Source organism: Bactrocera latifrons, unplaced genomic scaffold (assembly GCF_001853355.1).
Source record: "Bactrocera latifrons isolate USDA-ARS-PBARC rearing strain unplaced genomic scaffold, ASM185335v1 scaffold_128, whole genome shotgun sequence".
Classification (NCBI taxonomy): domain Eukaryota; kingdom Metazoa; phylum Arthropoda; class Insecta; order Diptera; family Tephritidae; genus Bactrocera; species Bactrocera latifrons.
In genome coordinates this window covers 851,211-867,874 of record NW_017534719.1, presented here as the reverse complement: position 1 = coordinate 867,874, position 16,664 = coordinate 851,211, and the positions used below count along the sequence as shown (strand labels likewise).

The window sequence follows — 16,664 nt, the reverse complement described above, 5'->3', positions numbered from 1 at the left end:
CAAACTTCACACAGAGATGGCACTCAAATTAAAATAATTAATTTGAAAAATTTAGTATACCTTTATATGAAGGAATATGATTGATTTAAGTTGAGGAGATCACTTTAAAAAATTTATAATCTCCCGGTTAGTTAGATGAGTGGGTTGAATTATATGACTTCTATTATTCCAAGAGCTGATACCGAATAGATTTTTTGATATTTGAGGCATATACAATGAAATAGCATCTTATATTTGTTTTCGTGCATTATTTCTTAAGTTATTTTCTCTGAAATCAGTACTGGTGCCATATCAACAACAGCATTATGTGACTAACTTAGAAATGTCTCAAAATAAACTCGTAATAAATACAAAGTTTTCCACGTCACTTATATTTGTAATTTAATTGAGTCTAATCGAGAGCTGGCAGTCCGTTTTTTGATACTTCTTTTGAGACGTCATTTATCAGTTTCCTTTCTATTTATGTCGTCATTGTCCGATTCTCAGATGGTTTTGACAGTATTTTGTGAACAACGTCAACGACGACGAAAAAAAGTTTTGTTTTCCTTTTATTTTATGCAAAAGAATCAAATAAAAATTTTGTGTTGTATTTTTATAATTGGAAAGCATCCATGGACGAATGTTGCGTGATTTGAAACGAAAATAGAAAATTGCGTAAAAGTAACGGCTGTGACGGTGACAACGACGTCGGGTGCATGAAAAATTCTTGAGCTAAAAATTGAGATTTGTAGAATTCGTAAACGGTAACAATGATGACGGCAGCGACAACTTAGTCGACGAATGAAAGATAGCAAGAAAACCAAGCATAACAATAGAAGAAAAACTTCTGCTTTAAAACTCAGAAATTCTTTATTCTTAGGATAAAGTAAATATATTTGATTTATAAATTTGACAGTACAACGGAGTACATTGAATATATAGAGGTGGCTAAAAGTTATGGCATTGGCTAGAAAATTGACCGCTAAAATATGTAAGTTTCAACCTTTGCAAACTTTATTCCTTGTGCGAAGGAACATTGTTTTTTAAATCTTTTCAATGGAACTCATGTCTCAAACTTTCCCTGTAGATGAGATAAAAGCTCATGACGGAAATGTTACCAGTCTAGACCTTGGAGAAACTGGCAGTGTTTTAGTAACTGGAGGGCAGGACCGAAATGTAAATTTATGGGCAATCGGTCGGGAAGAACTTTTCATGGTAAGTTATATGGTATATGTGAACTACTGTCACAAATACTTATGTTGTCATTCCAGTCCTTAACAGGACATAACAGACCCATTGATTGTGTACGTTTTGCATATAATGACGATTTCGTGTACTCGGCGGACGATATTGGTATTATTAGGCGATGGGACTTAAACGCACAAACCATTTGTTCGACTTTGAATGGTCATATGAAAAGTGTACGAACTCTAGATTTTAATCCTTCTGGTGAATATGTGGTATCGGGCAGCAATGATACTACCGTCAGGTAAGCCTAAGAATCTAATAATAATGTTAAGTTAGATGAGTGATGTTGACAATAACTTACACATCTGTGTGTTGATGATTTTGCATACATATGCATTTATTATCCACATACATATGTGAATATCGAAGTAGAAACTTAATTCAGATACATACAAACATATGTTCAAAAAAAAAAAAAAAACAAAGACAAAGAATTTTACCCTTTTCGACTTTGTTTTGTTAGATTTTGTATTTTAAACTCGAATCGCATTTCAATGAACTTTTGAGCTCAAACCCAAGCATTTCAATAGGTCGTGATTTGCGTAGGAGGTTTTCTTCTTTGTCAGCTTTGGTTTTAACAATCGTACATATTGACATTATTTCCCTTCGTTCGTATTGAGTTATTTAAATTTTAGTTCGAAATCGGAATTTCAAGTTAATATTCAATGAAACTGCATCAAATATAAGTTAATAAATGAAATGAGTTTTATATCTGTTTGTTGGGTTGTATAAAATTATTATACGATTAAATGYTTACACTTGTTTAAAAAAGTTATAACTTTATGAGAACCCTAAATGTGTTTTAACCTGTAATATTCATAAGTTAGTTTGCTGAATTGTATTCATATTTGAAATAACTAGAAACCCACACGCCAATGCTACTTCCATATCTTATAAAAGCGTACATGTAGCTTGGCTGCTGTCAATGCTAACCTACATACATATAAACATCTACATTCATACATGGTATTAAAATTTTTGTAAATAAAAAATTTGAAGCAAGGTTTTTTTTATTGATGTTCAACGAATAATAGGCATGCATATTTGCGTAYTTACATACATACAATTTTCATTCCGGTATTTTTTACAAGCTTCGTATTAGTAGTTTCGCTGGTATTTTATTGCTTATAACTTAATAGCTCAACATGTACGCTTTTATAATAATTAGAAAATTGAGTCCAACTGGTTTACAAACGATGAAGATGGAATTAAAGAAACTTTTCTATTTAACTTGTAAGGAGAATACGAACTTATGCTTGTACAGAAAATTATATATATATTGACGAAAGTATGTACATATGCATATGACATTTAAAAAAAGGCGATAAAGCCTGCTGCAAATTTGTAAATCAAAATTGGTTGATATTCTTGAATTTGTCGAAAAAGAAATTTTCCAGTCACCTTTAAAGAGCTGTTAATAGTTTTGCAATAACAGTACAAAAGCTCTTTGTTGTTTTGGTTGAAATAAGATTTCGTTTGTTTTGTTTTCGTAGGCTTGCCGCTTTTAAGTAAAACGATCCACATACTATACATATATTCTGATCATTTTGAAAGTAAATTTTTTCAATTCAACAGATTCCTGGCTAGAATAAAACAGCAATCCTGTAATATTTAACAAAATAATTTTATTTAAGCAATAAGAAAATACCCCTTTAAAAACCATAAAATATTATTGTGCTTTTAATCAACTGAATATGTGGTTTTTTGAAACTTCACAATTTGGCCGCAATATCCTTCAGATCTACATATCCCCCAATAATTGCCTTCGTTCCAGTTTCCACGACGGTGGTAGTAAAGAGAACACGTTTGCCCTCCTTCCACATGTCAATCTTAAGTGTTTGACCTGGTATGACAGGGGCCGAGAATCTTAACTTTACAGCTTTAAAAAGTGAYACATTATTATTAGCGTACTGTGCCAAAACCGCGCGTACTGAAAAACCCAATGARCATAGACCATGTAAAATTGGTGTCTTAAATCCGCCTAAAGCTGCGAAATCAGGGTCAATATGTAAGGGATTCAAATCACCAGACAGTCTGTACAAAGCGGCTTGGTCCTCTGATGTTTTGTATAGACATGTGGCGTCTGGGCTTCGATTTGGTGGGTTCACAATTGGTATAACGCCTTTGATCGGTGTCTTTTTTCCCCCAAAATTTCCAGCTCCAACTATGAAAGTGGAACTTTGATTTTTAATTAAAAGTCGGCCACTTTCATCATATGTGTCAGTATTCGTAACAACAAGTGCGCCAGAGCCCTTGTCCATAACATCAAATACTTTTCCGATAGTGGTAAGGGTTCCGCTTGTTGGAATATCGTCACATATTTCCAAATATTGTTCCCCATGTAGAATATTCGATAGATGAGCCTTTCCTGAAGGTAATGCACTGCCGACAATATCAGTGGTCATGCATAACATGAGACCTGGCAAAACAAAATATGATGGGATAGCCGAGAATTCGGGATGATTTTCATATAGAAATTTTAGATCGTTTTCATTTTTGACACTGGCACCGATACCCAATGCGTAAAGAATCAAATCTTTGTTACTATATTTAAAAGTATCTTCGTATTCTCCATATTTGCCTTCTTTTAACTTTTCCAGAACTTCTAGTAAAGAGCCAGAAGCCTGCCCAATGGTGTCCAAAAGTTTGGCGTCTGTCATGTCAGTGATCTTTGCCCATACGCTTTTCACGTATTCTGGCGTAGTATTAGTTTGATCAATAGATGTGCGCAATACACAACCCTTGCCACGTACAATATTTAGTTTTGTAGCCCAACCCGCAGCACTCTCAATATAGGATCCTAAAATAATGAAACTACAAAATTTTGCACTTTATATTATGTTCTAAGTCGCTTACCGTTATCTTTGCAAGATTCGTGACACAAGTATACCACAACAGGTGCAATCAGGTGTGGTTTCAGCTCATTGAAAAGTATGTCTGGAAGGACGTCTTCAGTCATGCGACTAGCCGCAGTCGGAATGATAACATTGCAATGTATATTATTTTTCTGGCCCTCAATGGCAACTGTGTTGGCCAAGCCCASCAGTCCCATTTTCGCTGCTGAATAGTTGGCTTGACCAAAATTACCATAAATTCCCGAATTTGATGAAGTCATAATGATCCGCCCATAATTTTGTTTTCGCATATACGGCCAAGCGGCTTGCGTACATTTGAAACTGCCTTTTAAATGGACTGCATTTACCAAATCCCAATCTTGATCGGAAGTCTTGGCAATGCTGCGATCGCGAAGAATACCCGCATTATTCACTAGTACATCGACACGTCCAAAATTGTTGATAGCTGTTTCTATGACCTTTGAACCGTCAACAACTGAATTGTAATCAGCAACCGCAGTGCCTCCTTGTGCACGAATCTCTTCAACTACAATATCTGCGGCTCGTTTGGATGCTCCATCGCCGTGGAAACTACCACCTAAATCATTTACCACAACCTTCGCCCCTCGAGATCCAAAGAGCAGTGCATATTCACGACCAAGCCCAGAACCGGCACCCGTAACAACGGCAACTCGACCATCAAAGCGCAAATTCTCGGCCATTTTACTCATCACTACCGCTTTTAGGTACTGTAAGTCGCACTTGCCACTGGTAAACTGAAGCTGATTTCCACAACTGTGAAATTAAATTAACAATGCAAATCTGATTAGTTTCATTTTGCAAAACAAAGTCCACCTCTCTTGAGTGTGTGCATAATGATAAGAAACATCCGATAAATAAAACTACCTTTTTTATTACATATACATACTATATTAAGACACATTCGTATGTTGGAGGCTTCTACTGTGTGGAACAAAGTTCGAATCACTTTTAACTCACCTAAGTAAAGTTCTGAAATATTTTAGTCTGCATATACGTTAACCATGCACCATATTTTTTGATAATTACTTAATTTTTTTAGTAAACGTCATCGAATTCTGAAATCACGGCGAGTAAAAAAACTTACAGAACATGTATTTATCCAAAAACCTTTGTCAGAGAACGCACGCTCTCTGCCTTTGTTCATACAGAGAACGTATATTTATAGAGAAGGTCCAACAACGGACAGGCGTGTAAACTGTCAAAAGCTAACAAAATGCGATGAGTGYATTTCACCACAGCTAGCTAAGAAGGAGAAATCTTAACAGTGGAGCGTGAACAGAGCTGAGCATTCAATAAAAATTATGCTCAGAAATATACATTTCTATTGCAGACGTATGTTAGCCCTTTGAATATATTTTTATACGTTTACATGCAATCATATTAACTGATATGATTATAATTTTGCGTATTTCTATGAATRTATGCATAATTTATATAAATATACGTTCTCTGGTTCATATACATTCTCAATTCCGTCTAATGACATCAGTTTGGATTTTGTTTTATTTCTTATGGTTTGTGTCTTTGCTTAAATTCCCGCAACATACTGCACACAATTTTAAAGGCTAATTCACATAGAACTTTTTATTTTACATATTAGTGGCATCACCACTCTACCTCATCTCTCTATTTTCCATTCTACTGTCAACTCTACTGTCGTCCTACTGTCGTTGGCAAATATAGGATAAAATTGAAGTTAGCGAGAACGACAACTGTCGGCCTGCAGCGTGTAGTCGTGCAGCTGTCAAAATAGGTCCGTCCWTAMGAACGTGTRTATTTTAATATTTGACAGATGTCGTTTGCAGTCTGTCGCGAGCATTGTATTCCACACATTAGACTTATGTTTTGACAGAAAAGTTGAAAGTACGCTCCTATAGGACGTGTTTTTGTGTTCACATAACATTTTTTTGACGCGAAGCCCAGCAAAATATTGGATAACTCTCGCAACAATCGCCATTTTTAATATAGAGAAACCTGGGAGACCAGCGTACATTGTAGCACAACTTTATTTTCTACGTTTCGTTTTAGTATTTAGTGTCACGTAAAGCGTGGAAAGTTGTATGTGAATGGGCCTTAATATGTTTATCTGAGAAAAAAAAAATTATAATAATATTTTTTTATTTTTTTTTATTTTATAAAAGCTTACATAATAATACAATTATTATACAAACTAAGAAAATACGCAGCACTAGCATCATGGGCTATTATAATAATAATAATAACGAATACAATTAGATAATATACAATATAATTACACTTTATCATTGTGTATTCTCTGGATATATTCACCCAATGAAAGAATTCAATTATGCATTTACTTAGTTTTGCAAACATATCTTACAAATTAACATATGTATATATATCATATACTGCATAAAGACAACACGAAGTTTGAAATCCTTATATTGAGTATATGGGGTCAAGGGGTAGTCCTATCCGAAAAATAAATTTTCCGAATTTCAATAAATATCTCACACATTGATCGATACTTTCGGTAAAAAGTTGGTCATATACACTTTGGTCCAAATTTTCGGTATTTGGTGGCTCGTTTTTGACGAATTTTAGACTTTAAATATATATATTATCTATTTCACATCGTAAGAAAATAATTTCGGGATAATGTTATCTGTCGAATTTAGTTAGCAGTCACCATAAATTCGAGTCGTGACAAATCATTATCATTTACAATGTATAACTCTCATCTATCTCGATTAGTTTTAGTTGTTACAAACAACAGTTTCATGATACAGGGTGTGTGTATTAGGTACATAATATTCACATGATAAGACGGGTTTTGGTACTCAAAATAACGTCGATTAACTACTCCTAGCTCAAATATACATAATATAATTGTCTATAAAAAAAAAAAAAAATTATTCTTTGCAGGTTGTGGGACGTTAGAAATCAAAATAGATGCATTAAAATTTATCGGGGCCATATCGCTCAGGTTAACTCGGTAAAGTTTTCACCAGATGGGTTGTGGATTGCATCTGCTGGCACAGAAGGATCCATAATCATCTGGGATATACGAAAAAGTAAACAAATTATGGAGTTTAGTGAGCACCCTCCAGCAGCTGCCATTACTTGCATCCAGTTCCATCCGTTTGAGTTCCTATTAGCAGTTGGCCGCGTTGACGGTACCATTAGCATATATGATTTGGAAAGTCAATCGCGTATATCTCAAACAGAAACAGAAAGTCAATTTTATGGTCATCCAATAAAGTGCATAACGTTCAGGTTAGAGAGTTGTGTTATAAGATTTTACAGACCTAATAGCATATGCCTTTTTTGTTTTAGTGAGAATGGAGAATGTCTCTTTGTGGGCACAGCAGCAGGTATTTCTGTGATCGGTTGGGAACCAGACCGCGAATTTGATCACATAATATCAACATGGACAGCGTTAGGCGATATGAAGGTGGTTAATCGAAAGTTGGTATGTCGATTTTGTCAATTTGCTGAATATTATCTTCTGTAAATATTACGTATACTTCTTAGATTTGTGGTTCATATGAACAAAGTCTTGTTTCCATCAATGCACTTAGCATTGATCGCGTCTTTCCATTTTACAATCCACCCAATTCAACGCCCACCGCTTTCAGTCATAACTCTACTACACGCAAGAGCTTCTCGCGTGGTAGCCAGAAGTTAAGACTGTCAATCACTGGCCCAAAAGCATCGCGACTTGTAGAAGAGAATGAAGATAACAGAAGTCCCAGTATTGATGGCCATTCGTCCCCAAATTTAAGTCTTGAGTTGGTTGACGAGTCCTTGCTGGATACCACATCTCCTCCTCCACCACCAGCGCCTACTATATCGTCATTAAATGGCATGAATACTAATATTGTCAATAGTAACTCCCTGCATTTTGACTCTTCATATAGAGGAATGACATCTATGACGCATAAGTCCAACACATCTCCTCCATATAATTTTCCGTCAATGGCATCCAGCACCGGGTACAGTTCATTCGGTGGCAACGGTCACTGCTCGTTAAATTTCGATGGACCCAGCTCGTTAAAAATGCCCGGAGAGCGTGATATTTATCTCCACATGCCATTGGGGAACTCATTTGCAAATGACATTGAATATAATTTAAATGAAAGTAATCCGCCCATAATATCGAACTATGACCACACAGAGCTGGTCGAAGACTTTCCGGTGAACCAAAACATTCATCAACAGCCAAATGGACCAAATTCAGTGAGTTCAACTACCGCGTCAATGGGGCTGGCCCAAGCGATTCCGGCGTTTAAGGGTCCGAAATCGAAAGCAACAACCAGCGCACAAAAACGTAGCACGCAAATAGCAATATCAACAACTGGCAAATCACACATGAACTCCTCACACCAGCATCGTAGCAAGCTGTCGCAGGTGTCGTCGGTGAGTTCTACAGAGCTGCATAAATTAGATGACAATATGCCATTGAAGAAGTCATCTTCGTCGCATTACATAAACAAGACGAAGCGTGGAARCGAAACGCAWTCAAATCTCAACAAAGAGAACACAAAAAATAAGAATATAAGTGTGCAAATCTACGCAAAGCCGCCAACGCGCTCGCGCACCACACTGGATCTGCGCTCGCCACAACGTCAAGCTGTTTCTGCAGCGGTGGCTACTCAAAGGCAATCTAATGTAAGTTCAGTTCAAACGATCATTTATATCCGATTAACAACAACAATTATCTGTTRTAGAGATTTTCAAGTTACGTTGCAGATGGCAGCACAATCCCTAATGTAAGATTGTGTAAAGGCATTTGTGCAATATGTAAACAAATACCGTTAATGCTTAATTTTTGTAGATACCTGTCAACGCTCGGCCGGATCCAGTGTTACTAACGCAAGGGAACTTGAACCAGAAGAGTTTTGGCAACCATCAAAATATAGATGATAGTTTAGAGATACAAATATTGCTGGCGTCGCATGAACAAATYTTTCAAGAGCTAAGCAACAGAAATGCAACACTGCAGCTCATACGGAATTCTACAAGGTAACATATTWATTATTATATTGAATGTTCTTTACTTATGATTCTATTATATTTGGTATTATGAAGGTCTCACGACGTTATTGGTGCTTTGAAGCAAGCTATCAAGACAGGACGAACTGTGTTCGTCGATCTTTTAGGCGCTATAATGGAAAAAACGTGAGTGTAACCAAACATTGGACAATTAAGTAAAAATATTAATTAAATTGATACTATTTCTGTGCACATAGCTCGTCGTGGAACTTAGATTTGTGTCTTCTGTTACTACCGGAAATCTATGAACTGTTACAAAGCCCACACAAGTTGTAAGTACACTCTTGTTAAAATTAACAAATGAATTTCTGCTATGTTCATTCGAAATATCGTTTGTTGGTTAATTTTAGTCATTACACGCGCGGCTGTGACACGCTTCGAGTGATTCTTTCGAATTTCTTGCCGATTATACAAGACAATATTGATCCCTGGTCGAATAGTTTGGGAGTCGATGTTTCGCGAGAGGAGCGTCACCGCAAATGCATCGAGTGCCAGCACTGGTTGCTACAGATACGCAATTTGCCAGAAAGTAATCATTTCGGCAGCACTCTGTCCCAATTGCAAAACATGATTGTTAATATTTAATGGAACATTWTGGTCTACCGGTTCAACCTTACACGTTTCCACACATATGTTTTGTGTTGTTTATATTTCAGTTTACCAGTAGCCAATTCGGCTTCGTTCACTACATATATACATTTTATGTCCRCCTTTATTTTCATTAGTTATGGTGTCGAAATTGTTAATAATTTATTGTTAGGTTCGTAAAGAGTTAAATCACTGCATATGTCATGTAACATTTATGTTTCAAACTAGTACTAACAGTATTTTAAGTTGCACGTGTGTTTGCATTCTCAACATTTTGTTGACCGTTTTCTCATACGAATATAAAGTAACAACATATAACAAGAAAAACTGTTAGAAAACCAAGCTATCGCTATTGATTTGTTTTTATAATAAAATATTCTTGCATAACACTGCATATAATATAATATACAATAATAAGAAAACGCGTATCCACATACTTTGTAAAAAGTTCGAACACATACACATACATATACATATGTATATATACATAATTAATTAGCGGACGCAATTTCATTTAAACATGATCGTGAGAGAAGGGCTCACTAGTTATTAAGCGTGATCGTAAAAGTACTTACATTTTTAAAATAATATAAATATATTATAGATATCCATTCCCCCAAGCAAAAAACCTATGAATGAAAATTGAGAAACCAAATTTTTTCCCAAAACGAAAAAAAAAATACAAAATAATTAAAAACATTCCCCCAGTTATTAGAGAATGAAGGAAGTAACATAGCAATTATTTGAGCCATTGCAAGTTTCAATGCACGTATTTTCGTTAATTTAAATCCATTTCGTTATTGGAAAGTGCCTTTAGGAGGAGGAGCAGGAGGAAGCGCACTAGAACCCCGTCGGTAGGATGGCAGTAGAGACATACTTTTTGAAAGTAGAAACAATAGTGCGTTTAAGGCAAAAGTAAATATAAAACTCAGTCCAAAATAAAAGATGTACATATAATTGAGACTTTTTATGAACATCATATTTTTATACACGAAAGTGGCAGAACTGAAGATAGGTCCGCAATTTTAATGTAAAAATCATGATAATAATAGAAGCTAAGACAGCAATTTTTTACGATATTACGCAATAAGCAACAATTTTTGGTTACATGCGAGCCGAGTGACTTCCGAATAAAGGAGAAAGTTGCGATTAGAGCGTTTTGATTTGAAATTCGCTTTTGTTTTTTATAAACAAGTGTTTAAGGATGTAAATAATTGCATAAAAAGCAAGAATAATATATTGTATTTATAAGACGAAGAAATAATTATATTTATATCGTAAGAGTAATTCAACTTCCTTCCATTAATAATTCGGCAAAGCGGATTGAAACGTAAATTATGACAATGAACAAATATTTTGTACTCTAGTTGTAATTGGAGCACATCTGTAGCTGCACTCACTCTAAGTACATACACACAGTACGCAAAGGTTTATAAAATAAGCATCGAACTTTGAAATTATTTTTGTACGAACAGTAGATGGGATATATATATATGTACATATATAAAGCTAARACAGCAATTTTTTACGATATTATAAAGTAAAAAATCGTTAGGCTTTGCGCACGTTCATGATCACATATCACTAACTCTAACACCATTGCAACCAGTTTACCATTGCTGCAATCAGCACTACTCACTGGAGCGAAGCTCTTATGGAAACACATACATACATACATATATCCCTCACCACTCGCTGAACGCTATCATCATCCAATTGGTCGTCTAAGCTTAAATAAGAGATTTCCGCTCTCTACAGTCACTTTGAACGCATGTAGAAAGTAATACACATTCACCTAGAATATATAAGATTATTGCACCGTTACAGGAAACTATTTTATACAATTTATGACGAGCAATAGTAAGCTAATGAAGGCATGTTTTAAATATTAACTATTTTTTAACAAAGTTCAAACTTATCTAATCCGATTATTTATTACATAATAAGATGATTTGCATTTTCAATTCACCAGGCTTATACGTACACGAATGTATATGCATTTTTACTACCGATTTTTAAGCTTCGCGGTAAGCTCAACCGACATATTCGACCAACGGTTTTAGAATATAGACAAAATAAAAAGCGCACGTATTTGATYACGTAATCACCGATGGCGTCGTTTAATAACCTAGTATATTCACTATAAGTAAACTATTTATACTAAATGTATGTGATTAGTTATATTTTAAAAAGTCCACATAAACGTAGCCTTGTTTTAAGATTCACAACTGAATAATATACTAATTTTAAAACATTTCCTCAGTTAATTTATGTTTAAAAATAATTTAATGATTTTTATTAATTGAGACTTATCCATTGCAAGAAAATAAAAATAAAACAAATGTTTTGTATATCGCGAACTGTTTGAATTTACACTCTTGTGTAAATGTGTCTTTTTTACTTTCCGGTAAAAAGCCCTTATTTAACAAGTAAGGAAGACCTAATTCGGAAAAATGTGTTATATGGGAAGTAGGCGTGGCTGTCGGATCTCGAGATATGAGATTTMAATTAAAAGTGGGTTGTATCACGCCCATCTTCCAATTTTGACTACGATTCCTTTAAAAATCTCTCACATCTTCTGTGGCCTAAAATTTACTGTTTCTGGCGTATTTTGTTATTAATTTATCGAGTTTTTAGTAAATTTTATGTGTACCGTTATATGGGGAGTAAGTAGAGTTATCATGCAATATTATCCATTTCCACACTTTTGGTAGAAGTTATTGTAATATTTGAGCTAGGCGAATTTGGTTGTTATGGTTTTAGTGGTATAGGAGATATGTACATTAAATTTATTATAGGGCGGGGACCAGTTCCCTACGTACTTTTTTGCCAATAAACGCCTATACCAAGGATCATCAATATATCTCAATTTTTACTCAATTTACAGTTTGCTCGGACGGACCAACAGACACTCACCCGGATTTCAACTCGTCTCGTCATCCTGATCATTTATATGCACATTATCCTATATCTATCTCGATTAATTTTAGGCAATACTAAAACTTTTAGGTGAAAAAAATAGTATACTCTGCAGCAACCTCTTACAATAGTATGAAAACGTAAGATCACATAAACTGTACTCTAGTAATTACTTAGCTTTAAAGAAAAAATCGACCCGCTCTGACATAGTACATATATAAATATGTATGTACATTAGGGTGATTCAAAAACTTATTTTTTTTTCATTTGGTACTCTGAAAAATAGGCTCCTCGACACCTCTAAGGAAGCATCTCCAAGAATAAGTTCTTAATTGTAACGGGAAGGTCCTCCTACTTACAGTTTTCTATTTTTTCTTATTATCAGATAGAAAAATTTATATCTCGCTTCCAACCACATCAAAAAATATTTTGTTCCTTACATTTTGTAGGAAATTGAATGCTCAATTAAAAAGGTCCACCCAACCGTTTAACAGATATTAACGGTCTAAATTTGATTATTTTTGGGAAAAATTTTTATTTCTTATGAATTTTATAACTCAATGAAAAAAATCATTATGAATGAAACTGTCCCAAAAAATAAAGTGACATTTGAATTTAAACTGCGCGCGTCGAAGGATTTGGAGAATTAATTTCATGTCAAAATATTCATTAGTGTTTGAGATACGTGCCATTTTGTGAGCTGCTAAAAGTGAGTTTTTCGTTTTTTGCGATGTCGAAATTTGTTGAATAAAGAATTCGCATTCAATGATCATTTCKCCAAAAACTCAACCCATATCGTTCCGCAAYCACCGTATTCACCCGCCGTGCGACTTCTGGCTGTTCACCAAGCTCAAAAGACCGCTCCGGGGGTACCAATTTTATACGATATTCAAGTCGCAGCGAAGACTGAACTGAAGGCCATCCCGGAAAGTGACACTACAACTAGGGGTTCGAAGATTGRAAAATCCGTTGGCATATTGTACTACATCTAGTGGGGATTACTTTGARGGGGATGAAATTGATTTGGAAGAATAAATAAAGAATTTTGAAAATAAATACAATGTCACCTTATTTTTTGGGCACAGTAGTAAAACTGTGAGTAGGAGGACCTTCCCGTTACAATGAAGAACTCATTCTCATTTTTCAGAGTACCAAACGAATTTTTTTTTTTTTGAATCTCGCTAATGTACATACCTGTACATGCAAAGCCCTATATGAATAATAATGTAAATTTCCATGGATCATGGATCTTTTGGTGGGATAATTCAGAATTTTGTATACAACAACAATGCTGAGCAGATATAAAAAAGCGCAATAAAAATATAAAACACTGAAAAAGTACGTAGGCAATGCTATCTAATTACCGTTAACGATCCGAAATGGTCGCAGAGAAAAGTCTGAACCTACGAGCACATTGATATACAAAGGTAAATATGTATATTAGTGTGTGCATTGTAATTTAAATGAAGGTGAAAAGTGCTGTGATGACCTGGAAGTGCACAAGCACGGGTACACGGGTGCGCTGAGCTCTTTGGAAAGTGAAATATGCGCCAATTAACCTTTTTATTTACACTTCAAAATATGAGCAGAAGCAGAAGCAGCTCTTTTAATGAGCCATCATATCACCATAACAACCGCAGACATGGGAGACTGCCTCAATTGTCATCAGTCTCCGCAGTACGAAGCGCAACGTGAATGCGGCACGATATACCAATATTTGAGTCCGAGATTTGATAAACGTTTAGTGATTAAGAAGCGCAGCCACTCTTCGAGTTAACGGCAGCGTTTTACCTCATTTATAATTTTCAACCACCGTTATGGTTTCTAAAACAAGAATACTCGGAATATCGATAGTAGTTTTTGTTGTTTTCGTTGTTTACAAAATTCCTAAAACTGCGGCAAAATTAAGTATGGGAATGTTTTCCGGCGCGACCCCAGATCTTCTTCCCTTTGGCGTGGTTCAACAATTGCAGATGGAACAAAAAACTCACAACCATCGCCGAAACTCCTTGAAGAGTGTCAAAGGTCTTGCAGCAAAAAAGCCGTTTATGTTTCCTCCAATGCCGCATCAAGTTCCAATGTTTGGTCAAACCCGGAGGACGTCTATCAATTTTCATCGCCATAATTACAACAATCCAAAAAGTAGATCGTCAACTTTACGAAAGCAGTCACTTTTGGCGCTTTCCCAGCAGAATATCCAGTTATTTCACTTGTACGATGATGAAGGTGAGCACATGTTGGACTTAAAAGTAGACAAGACTCAACATCGTCCTTTTGCTGAACCTAAACGCTCGACGAATAGGCGAAAGACTGTTCTGTATCCCAAGCAATCAAGCGAAAGCTTCAAACGAATTCATCACTACTGGTTGTACATATGATGGTGCGCCACATAAGATCTCTTCTGGCATATTATTTCAAAATTAATATAAAAAAGGGTTTTAATTATTTATAAAATGTATTATGTATATTGAACTTAAATAGTTATGAAATTATAAATTAAAAATTCATTTAATTTTATGTCGATTTCTAATTTATCAATGACACTCTTAACCACATTGGGTTATGCTATATCTGAAAGACTGCCATCAGACTTGTAACCGCCTAATTTGTGTTCATAATCGTCAAACTCGGTTTTATCAAAGTTAAAGCCACCATAGTGGTGATAACCGTGACTATAATCCTCGCCTTGGTGTCCAATAAATTCGCCGTATGCACCAAATTGGTGGTGATCGGTGTTATCTCCATGATCAGTATGAGTGTTAAAAATATTAAATTCTCCTTTATTGTCTTCGTGATGGTCTGAATGATTTTCACCAAAATGAGTTGTATCTTGTTCGCCAACATCGTAATTGCTTTGACCGGCACTGATCCCACTGAAAACTCCGTACGCTCCGAGTGCATCATCTCCCTCCTCTCCTTGGATAGCTTTCGTTGTTTTGAACTCTAGTGGCCCTTTGAATTCTTCGATAGCCTCATGATGAATATGATCATGGGGACCAACATGGGGTTGGAATGTTCTAAAAGACTCAAGTCTCCCAGTTCCAACTTCTTCGTGAATAACTTTCCCCGTATGGTGCTTACGGCTATGCCCACTGAAGTGACTACTATCACCGGGAATACCATACCAACCAGCATCTTTACTTGCCAGAACACCGGCATCWTCTATAAATCTTGTATATTTGCCGTAATCGTCTTGACTATTCAAACCAATATCTTCACCAGATTGCCTTTCTTCCTGCATCACTTCGGTAATTGGTTTGCCACTTCCAAAGGCTCCACCGTAATCACCAATTGCGTCAGTGCTCTTATAGCCTGTGGTCAATGACATTTCTCCATCATCTTGGTTCACTTCATGCCAATTGTTTCCAACGAAATCGCCTTTAAAGTCGATTTCCTCATTGAGAGCACTCCCGGGGAGGGTGTATCCACTGTTGACTGAGGCCACAAACATACACAAGACATACGTAAAGACCTGAAATTTAACAGTATGCAAAATCAAATGGTCCTGAACGACGAGTTATTTTATGTAACAAACCTTCATATCGACAGGCCCTTGATCGGATTATATGTAATTTGGAGAGAAGTTGAAGAAGTGCGGCTGTGCGCAGAACTGCAAAAGGTTTTATACACCTTYCCTTTTATATAACTAAAATGGAACAAAGTTCGGAAGGCCACGAAATTTATTGATGCAATTCTCGCGCTCATAGGTACATACATACATAGATATGTACAATATCTGCATAGAAATCAAAGCCATTCATACAATGGTGTTTCGAAATCGTTTTGAATGCCCTTTATGAAAAGCCATCCCATTTATCGAGACACAAAAGTTAAACAACAATAAACCGGCGCGAGTATGCAAATATGCAGCGAATGGTGTTAATGGGAACCGCATATCGGTTAGCTCACATTATCTGTAACAATAGCTACAAAATTAATTTAGTTGTATGACAATAGACTCGTCTGCATTGATGTGCATTTATATTTATTTTTTATATAGATGCATTTGTATATAATTTGGAAATGTTCCACAAATGT

At 35.6% G+C, this 16,664-nt stretch overlaps 3 protein-coding genes across 5 annotated transcripts; 1 reads left to right on the top strand and 2 right to left on the bottom strand.

Annotated features, from left to right (window-relative positions):
* The first annotated feature begins 508 nt into the window (after positions 1-508).
* Positions 509-11,065, top strand: LOC108978857 (katanin p80 WD40 repeat-containing subunit B1). Of its 2 annotated transcripts, XM_018949356.1 has the most exons (11): positions 509-970; positions 1,067-1,194; positions 1,251-1,468; positions 6,990-7,340; positions 7,401-7,536; positions 7,599-8,735; positions 8,795-8,836; positions 8,902-9,089; positions 9,156-9,245; positions 9,317-9,391; positions 9,470-11,065. In XM_018949356.1, exons 1-11 carry the CDS (start codon positions 937-939, stop codon positions 9,702-9,704), a joined length of 2,634 nt encoding a protein of 877 aa, XP_018804901.1. In that variant the 5' UTR covers positions 509-936; the 3' UTR covers positions 9,705-11,065. The 2 variants fall into 2 exon arrangements, with proteins under 2 accessions (XP_018804901.1, XP_018804902.1); XM_018949357.1 differs by lacking the exon at positions 8,795-8,836.
* On the bottom strand, positions 2,833-5,246 carry LOC108978858 (peroxisomal multifunctional enzyme type 2). 2 transcript variants are annotated; one of them, XM_018949358.1, is made up of 3 exons: positions 5,061-5,246; positions 4,084-4,856; positions 2,833-4,027 (listed from the first exon to the last, which is right to left on the bottom strand). In XM_018949358.1, exons 2-3 carry the CDS (start codon positions 4,790-4,792, stop codon positions 2,940-2,942), a joined length of 1,797 nt encoding a protein of 598 aa, XP_018804903.1. In that variant the 5' UTR covers positions 4,793-4,856; positions 5,061-5,246; the 3' UTR covers positions 2,833-2,939. The 2 variants fall into 2 exon arrangements, with proteins under 2 accessions (XP_018804903.1, XP_018804905.1); XM_018949360.1 differs by lacking the exon at positions 5,061-5,246 and adding an exon at positions 4,990-5,010.
* Positions 11,066-15,093: 4,028 nt separating the features above from the next.
* On the bottom strand, positions 15,094-16,233 carry LOC108978822. The gene is made up of 2 exons (XM_018949283.1): positions 16,162-16,233; positions 15,094-16,098 (listed from the first exon to the last, which is right to left on the bottom strand). The coding sequence occupies exons 1-2, from the start codon at positions 16,165-16,167 to the stop codon at positions 15,187-15,189; spliced, it is 918 nt and encodes a 305-aa protein (XP_018804828.1). The 5' UTR covers positions 16,168-16,233; the 3' UTR covers positions 15,094-15,186.
* Between the last annotated feature and the right edge of the window lie 431 nt (positions 16,234-16,664).